Source organism: Nilaparvata lugens, chromosome 7, assembly GCF_014356525.2.
Source record: "Nilaparvata lugens isolate BPH chromosome 7, ASM1435652v1, whole genome shotgun sequence".
Classification (NCBI taxonomy): domain Eukaryota; kingdom Metazoa; phylum Arthropoda; class Insecta; order Hemiptera; family Delphacidae; genus Nilaparvata; species Nilaparvata lugens.
In genome coordinates this window covers 36,187,977-36,196,989 of record NC_052510.1, presented here as the reverse complement: position 1 = coordinate 36,196,989, position 9,013 = coordinate 36,187,977, and the positions used below count along the sequence as shown (strand labels likewise).

The following is a 9,013-nucleotide window of genomic DNA, read 5'->3' as shown; positions in this document are numbered from 1 at the left end:
GCAGTGGCAGACTGGCAATAGAGGCTCTTCTTGCCTCTCTCTGTCATTGCTGCCCTTAGTTCGCCGTGTAACACATTGAGAGCGCTGAAAGCACACCAACATCCACTCTATGGTTTACTATATTTTAGCTCGTTGCGTGGAACGCGTTCACAAGGACGTACAGTGAATGTTTAATATATGTTTTTATGTTGCGCATTTACGGCGAAACGCGGTAATAGATTTTCATGAAATTTGACAGGTAGGCCTGAGTTCCTTTTTAAATTGCGCGTCGACGTATATACAAGGTTTTTTTGAAATTTTGCATTTCAAGGATAATATAAGAGGGAAAAGGAGCCTCCTTCAAACGCCAATATTGGAGTAAAAATCAGACTATAGAATTATTCATCATAAATCAGCTGTCTAGTGGACTATAATACTACCTGTTCAAAAACATCGAACATCTTGAAAATGTATCTTTCCATCAACGTTAGGCTACTTTCACACACTTTCAGTTCGGTTCGGTTCGTTTCGTTTTCGGCAAATTCTGATAAGTGTGAAACGATGATTCGGTTTGAATTCGGTACCAAATAGCAACCGCATAGCACCGAACGCCCCCTCGACACGAATAGGTTTCATTATATTCGAATTCGTTGCTAGGGAAACAGGAAAAAACAAAGTCTTTTACACACGCTTGCCTTTTTATTTTATTTTAACCTAATATCGTGATTATCTGTTTCAAAATTTTCCAAGTCGCAATCATATTTGTCAATTCATTTCTGTTAATCCACAGAAACATTTTTTTCTCAATGAATAGTTTGCTGAAAAAATATGGAAGATATAATTAAAACTTAGGGTGAATTTTTATTTTATTTTTTATTTCCCACGAATATTACATGATTTCATCAATGGAGAGAAGAGATGAAGTTTTTATACCATGTGTCAAAACAAGAATAAAATTTTGATTTAAAAAAATAATCTCTCTGAACATCCAAAATTAACATAATCAAAAAGAAACTATTCATATAATTCACAATTTTTCATTAACTTAAAATTTTGTTGTGCAAGAAATAACGTCTTACAATTTAACACCAGCTGTTATATTTTAAATATACCAGCATGAACTGTGGAAATCCAAACACAGCTGTGTTTGAGAAGGAAATACCTAATTAGCAACGTTAGTAGACAGAAGGTTGATCACTCACAAGTGAAAGATTCGAAGTGGTAGGGGGAACGCCAGCGTGACGTCACGTGTAGTAAAAAAGTGATAGAGTAGCCACACTGAGCATACAGTTTATTCACTGTATCTTCAAATACATCGTCGTTTGATCCCCTCAAGATTGACCTAGAACTTAAAAATTCTCCATACTTATAGCGATTGAATCACTGATTCTAATGATGTTGTTGAATATTTCAAGTTCATTCAACTTGTATGAATAAAGTTAAGTTGAAAGTTTTTCAAGAATCTAAAAACGTGACACGGAAAAGTTAATAAGCTGGAAAAGCTTTAGTAGACAACGTTATACTATTATAATTTCAGATTAACCCATCAAAAATCTTGATAAACCTTTGCATTTCAATAATCCGATAAACCGATCCCAATAAATCCGAAGAATTTCATTCATATAAATGCACTGAACATAATATGCTGGTATCGAGCACATGTTCTACGAGAGTCAAAACATCTCATCCCCGAAATTCACAAGCTGATGTATAGCCAAACTACAAAATATAAACACGACCTAGAAGATGAAGAAACCTTAAGGGTTTGAAAGGGAAGATTAGGAGGTGGGGTTTTTGCTTTTATATGGCAAAATACTTGTATTATTCAAATGTTTTGATAATTATTATTGTAAAGCAGAAACAGAAATCTTGCATGTCAGAAAATGTTTGTGTTATATAACTTGACTATACGTCACCGTATGATTTTCAAGAATGCGATATTCTGCCTACTCTGTACTACAGCCTACGTCACGACTGCAGTTCCCCCACTCCAATTGCATTGCAACTAAAATACTATAGATGAGTGACCAACCTTCTGTCTACTAACTTTGCCTAATTAGAACCGTACGAGTTAAAACCTGACATGTATGAAAGCCTCATTCGTTTTCGGTAACGAACCGAATCGAATGAAACCGAAAGTGTGTGAAGCTAGTCTTAGCAGACAGTTGACTATAATACTAGTTACCCGTTCAAAAACATCGAACATCTGTGGAAATGTATCTTTCCATCAACGTTGTTGACAGTTGCAGTCAGACCTGATAACAGCGCTCACACTCACATTCCGGGACGACACGTCACGGTACGATAGAATAAAAAGCACTATGTTTATTTAGGATTTTTTCTACACATTTCAAATTGATAAATTATTTATTAATTTTTTGAGAAAACCTAACAACAGGTCAATGAAACTTACTGAGCGCGAGGTCTACTATTCACAGAACTACTGGTAGTAGTAAGGTGCTATATCCATGCATTAATTATTCCAAAAACATTGGTTGATTCAACAAAGAAAACAGAAGGTTAGCTTTCAATGAAAAATTGAAACACCTACCTTCTATGTTACAAATTATGTCATTAAATATAGGATATTAAAGAAAATTGTTCCAAGTATGGAGCGTTGAAGGACCCTATACCGAACCTTCCTGCCCTTAGAGAACTGATCATCTTTGTAAACAAACTGGTTGCGGTCTTTTAAATATGACATAACGAGATCGATTCATTCAGAATTGCAGCCATAATAAGAAAGTTTGTTACCAAGTATGTTATGCTTAACAGTATCGTAAGACATGCCATATGACCTAAAGCTAACAGAAATATACTTATCCAAATAATCAACAACACTATTTAATAGTCTTGTAACTGCATTACATGGCCTGAAGTCGAATTGTTTTTCAGTAAACATATACCAAAGCTTTTAAAATGACTTGATATCTGGTCTTGCATTATGGCTTTGAATACTTTGGATAACACAGGGACAATTGATGGTCACAAGTTTTTTTATCGCCTTGTGTATGTACAAGTAATACCTTAATGTTTTTCAATACACTTGGAAAAATGCCCTTGCAAACCAAACAGTCATTAAAAAGGTAACTAAAAACTTCACATATATAAGTTATTGCCTTTTTCTTGTTTCTATAGTTTTCCCAGTGTTGTAAATTAGCTAGGTATAGGTATTATTTGTAATAAAAAATTTATTCGTTTTATCTGTTAATTAGTTTTAATTGGGTCATTTATAGGTAGCTTAATAAGAAACTCATGGAGAAAACGTTAAGTGGGAAAACGATTGGGGAGCCTCTGCATATGTATAAACAGTTCTGATTGATCTAATAGAAAAACATTTTAATATTATTGAATGTAAGAAGACTTATTACTTCAAATGATTTAAAACAGTTGGAGTGGTTAAAAATAGGAAGCGAATTCAACAATTTCAATAAACTACTGCCTAATGAATTAACTAACAAACTTATAACTAAATCGAAACAATATCAAAATAACCAACTGACTATTGAACAACATTTGAAATGACAATACATGAGTGTGTGACCTAACATTCAGCTCTTTACGATTGCAGTAGGCTACACGAAAACGCGAAAGTAGTGCAATATAAAACAGTTTATGAGTTATAATCGCCCGTTTTCGATTCTGTCGGTTAGTACGGCCAAACAGCAGTTTTCATTTCATTAAACTGTTGGTTTGGTGTTTGGTGAAATCGGGCCTAAGAATATGAATATCCATTTGTTGATATTCACCTAAAACTGACAGCATTACTCATGAATTACAGCAGTGCTTACCATTCAAACAATGCTGACACGTTGATGTAAATCATAGTATAATTTGTTTACATTGGAGCAGATGGCTATAGCTAAGTTTCATGTTAGTGATCAAACATGTTTAATTTTAACTATTTTCGACATTTCGCCTTTATAATATAAATATGCTTATACTCATATATAAATATACTTAATAAATCTCTTTATTCACATTTTCAAGTTGAATTATTATTTCCGCTACTTGATTGGGAAATTACTAGTAGTTCTGTGAACAGTAGACCTCGCGCAGTTATAAACCACAGCCTCCTCTTATACTGTACATCAGAGTAATCCTGTCTGTATGTCGTGTCAGCGAGATATCGGTGTCAAACGATAAACGGCTAAACAGGTGGTTGGACATTGATTCTTCAACACAAAGGCATTGAACACATACAATTAGCGAGTCAGTTGTAGGCCTATCCAGCTAATACAAAAATACTTATACTCATATTCAAATATACTTCATATATATCTTTATTCACATTTTCAAATTGGATTATTTCCGCTACTTGATCAGGAAAATATAAATTTCTAGTTTCATTGGATCAAGAAAGTAAAGATCTAATAACATATGTAGGGAAAGAGGCCTTCTGCTCTTGGAGTTGTCTGTAATGAAAAAAGATTGTTTATCTACTCAGTTGGCCTGACATAACTACTGTAATTACAAAAATGAATCTATGGTTTTCTTTTATTGACAGAAGGTTGTGAAACTGTAGAAACTATTGTTTGCTAATCACCTTGCAGGTAGAGACCCCAGACATGGTCCCAAAATTTATATTTTTCATAGTTGGTTCCAAAGTTCTGGTCACCTGGTAATTCGGAACGCAATCTGAACAAATAATTACTGTTGAACTTCTTTTTTATGGAGTGATTGAAGGGTTCAAGTAGTGTTCAATCGGAAGAAAAGCTAAAAATCTAACAACTAATGTAAAGTATGATAGTCTGATGACATTTTCTTTGATGAGTTAGGTTCCAATAACTTACTTGCTTTGCAAATAGTGTGCGTCACCACAGAGAAGAGGATGTTCTCCTTCTTTGTGGCGTCACAGATGGCTAAATCAATTTTGAACTTATAATTTTCATTAATCTGCCTAAAAATCTACGTAATACCAAAGGTAAATCCAAATATATTTATGGAAAAATTGTTAATGACTGGTAAAGGAGGTTGGGAAAACGAATATTCGTTACTGGCTTATCAGCTGTGCTAATACAGTATTGAAGTTGTTTTTCTTTTTTTGGCTCAAAATTTTGCAAAAATTACTCAAAAATTTCCAATCTATAGAGATTTGAGTGGAATATTTTTGTTTTCAATCAGTTTTCAAATATCAAAATTTTTAGTTTAGTCATTAGTTTTGGAGTGGAAATTGGACTTTTTAAAGTGAAAGTGAAATCTTAACCTTATTCTTTTTTGAAACTTTTATTTGTAAAAATTTGGGAGAAGACAGTTTTGGGCTATGCCTGTTGTCTTCTCCCAATCATATTATAATTATATGATCTGTAATTGCCAATGAAATAAATGAATAAATATAGAAGAGATATTTCATTCATCGTATAGATAAAGCAAATGTCGTGTAATGATGGTCCAAGTTTAACTCTTAATCTTTTCATCTTTTATACTTTAAATATTTTCCAATATTAATGTCTGGTTTACCCAATAATCTAATAGATGCAGGTACGAGGACAATCCAAAGTTAGTCAATCATCGTCAAGACCCTTTTCCACACACAGGCTTTGCCTTTGTGGATAGTTTTCATGAAGTTTATTAAAACATATAATGTTGTATTTTCTGTAACTACGATATATAGCAGTTGGATTTAGCTATCATGATTAATTATTATTTAATTCAACTGTAAGATTTATTTATGATTATTTGGTTGCAGAAAATGTAGCGTTGCTGTATGATTTGAATTTTTATACCCTGTTATCATGGACAATAAAAACCAATTTGATTTGATTTATTATATGGTTGGAATCATTTTTTGTTTGTGATTTTTCCTGATAATTTTTAATTTGTTGAAAACTGAGGCCACTTTGCTTTATTATCCATATAAACTTGAAAATATTCAATGGAAGGTTGGAAATTAAATTACAATAATATACATGAATACATTGAAATATTGATCCTGTACTCAAAACAATATTATTACTGGAAAAATTAATTCCTATCTAGAATCGAAATAAATATATTTATATCTGAAGAATGAAGAATCATGATTTTTATTCGTCCATGCATGAACCATTTTATTAACACCTTCTGCACTTACTGTATCTATATTATATAGTGCACTCATATATTAATGAACTTGTATGTCGGTATAGAAGAATTAGTCAAATGAAGTGTTCTTTGATAACACTGTTGAAGCAATAAAGATGAATCAATAGATGATATTATAGCCTGGCTACTCAGAAGCAGATCAGTCATGTTAGAACAGCCTGGACTTTTCTAGGAAGAGAAGGCTGATGTGTGAGTGAGCGCATGAATTGGTAGAGAGTGGAGCTACTGAAATAATAAACTTTTTCTCTAGAAATAGAAGGCTGATGTGTGAGTGAGCGCATCAATTGAGAGAGAGTGGAGCTTTGAAGACCGATGTTTGTGAGCCAGCATGGTTTTTACCCCAGTCCCCATCTCATCCGATAATTCTATGACCCCGCTTGGAAGACAAACCTACACATTCCTCTTAAGGGTGATCTGTTTCTCTAGATTTCACCATTTGATGGAACTGCAGTGTAGGATTTCATTCGCTTCTCTTCATTTCTCATCCTGAAAAATATAAGAATAATAGGATTATAAAATAGGAGGAATCAATAGGAGATTGGATAATGAGCTCCATTTTCAATTCAAATCCTTACTCTCTCATCCTCATCACACAAAACAGTAGGCCTATGCAATTATGATAATGCATAATGAAACTTCAACTATTGATTTCGGATAGCTTAATTAATGAATGAGTTAAAACAAAATACTGAAATAACATTTGCCTTATTCAAAAGCTTCAATTATTAGCCTATTAGTTTGGAAATTCCATGAGGGTTCAATATTTTCTGTTGAGATTATACTAACGAAATATATTTTTCCATTTCCTGTATGGTATCTGCCAGATATCTGTCTTTTGTTTCAGGTAATGGTATAACTATTAAAGCAGACATCAGGATGAAGACCCCCAGAAGCGTTATAGGAATCCAATCTCCCCATCTCACCTAGAAAAATCATAAAAGTATTAAAAAACATAGTTTTATTCACATAGTCACATTCACATTAAAAAACTTGAAACATCCACAAAAATGAAACTGCTTTTTCTCAATTACAGTGAAATTCACTATATCAATTCCTTTTCAACAAATTTTATCATCATGGAAGTAGTTATGTATTTATCTGCATCAAAACTAGGTACTTTAATTGCTGCAGAATATTAAGCACTGTGAAACGCGAGGTGTTTCAATATAATTTTCAATTTGTACAAATTTCAATATATAATTGTTCCATCTTGTACATTATTTTAATTTAACTCTTGTATTGTAGATAGATCGGAATAAAGACAATCGAGATGAAGAGAATAAGGGAGTTTACACTAGACACAGAGATATTGTGGAATTCCTCCATACTAGGGTAGAATAGTGGAATAATGGAATAGATGTGGAACTGACAACATCTCTATCAGTCACCAGAAAAAGGGAGATTAAGAATATTTGATGCTTGGATAGGAGAGAAAAATGTACTCTTCACTTCTTGAATATTAAAATTAGAGATAGGATGAAAATTTTGATTGTTCAATTCAAGCATACAATACAGATTGGATACATTAGATGCAAGTTCTAACAAAATAATTTAAAAGAATAGGTATCAGTATCAAAACAAGTTTAACAGTACCTATTATACAAAAACAGACTGATATAAGAAATTTGATAATTCAAATACAATACAAGAATTGAAAAGCAATATTGTACACAAAAAAATGTTGTAATTTCTTTTTCAAATTATCATTATAGCATAATATAAATGCTGATACAATAATACCATAATGCATGCATTCCTTCAGTGCTTGATATTTTTTATTGGGAATATATTTTACAATGCAATAGCGAAAATTATTATCTACCTACCAGATTCATCACATATTCATAAGAGATCTAAGTTAATGGTGAGATTCAGTTGTAATGTATTACTAGAGACAAAGTTAGATCCGTTGCAACAATCACGATTTCAAGGTTTTCTGAATACTCAAAATTTCAATATAATATATATAGTCTTCTCGGTTGAGAAAGGAGACTCAGTCTCCGGAAATTTCCCCCCATTTCTAATGTAAGTTTTTAAGTGTTTTCAATCTATTTATATCATGTCTCCTGTTTTAATTTATATTACAAACTTTAAAGTGTCTTCTGTTATGTGCTATATATATATATATATATATATATATATAATGTAAGTTTTTAGGTCTTTTTAATCTATCCGTGTCGTGTATATATATATATATATTTATATAATGTAAGTTTTTTAATCTATCCGTGTTGTGTGTACCCAGTTTATATATATATTTTTTTCTTCAGCACTACAGCCCAATATGAGCTTTGCCGCCTCCACCACAGCTCTCCACGCTTCTCGGTCTTCTGTTAATTGTCTCCATCCTCTATATCCCATTTTTTGGAGATCGTCTCTCTCTCACTTCATCTTCCCATCTTATTCTTGGCCTTCCTATCTTCCTTCTTGAATGTAGCCTCTCCTTGAATACTATTTTAGGCATTCTGTTTTCGTTCATTCTACAGATATATGTCTTAGCCATCTAAGCCTCTGTGCCTTTATAAATTTTACAATGTTTCGGCCTTTTATCAATGCCTCGAGCTCTGAATTAGTTCTTCTCCTCCACTCCTCTCCTTCTTTAACTGGACCATAAATCTTTCTTAGGATTATCCTTTCAAAAACGCCTAAATGGTTTTTGTCTTCTTTCGTTAACGTCCAAGATTCACAGCCGACAACAGGTCGAATTGGAATCTCAAATATTTTAAGTTTCATGTTTCTACATATGAGCCTGTTCTTCAAAAGTTTCATGTTACTGAAGTATGCTCTATTCCCAGCCAATACTCTTTGCTTTATGCTGTAACCTATCTTGTTCTCGTTATTTAGTTCAACCCCCAAGTAGCTGAAGTTCCTTACACCTTGAAAGATTTTATTTCCAATTTGGAGGTTTTGTGGGACTCTTCTTGCTTGACTACTTGATATTTTCATATAC

The 9,013-nt window shown here is 32.8% G+C and overlaps 1 protein-coding gene across 1 annotated transcript in view; it reads right to left on the bottom strand.

The window, feature by feature from the left end:
- Window positions 1-5,199: 5,199 nt before the first annotated feature.
- Window positions 5,200-9,013, bottom strand: part of LOC111059101 (solute carrier family 22 member 13) — a 57,306-nt gene continuing 53,492 nt past the window's right edge. The window contains exons 11-12 of the mRNA XM_039431923.1: window positions 6,850-6,986; window positions 5,200-6,549 (exon numbers count right to left, since the gene is read on the bottom strand). Coding sequence (XP_039287857.1) covers window positions 6,486-6,549; window positions 6,850-6,986 — 201 coding nt within the window. The 3' untranslated portion in view covers window positions 5,200-6,485. The remainder of the gene's footprint in view (window positions 6,550-6,849; window positions 6,987-9,013) is intronic.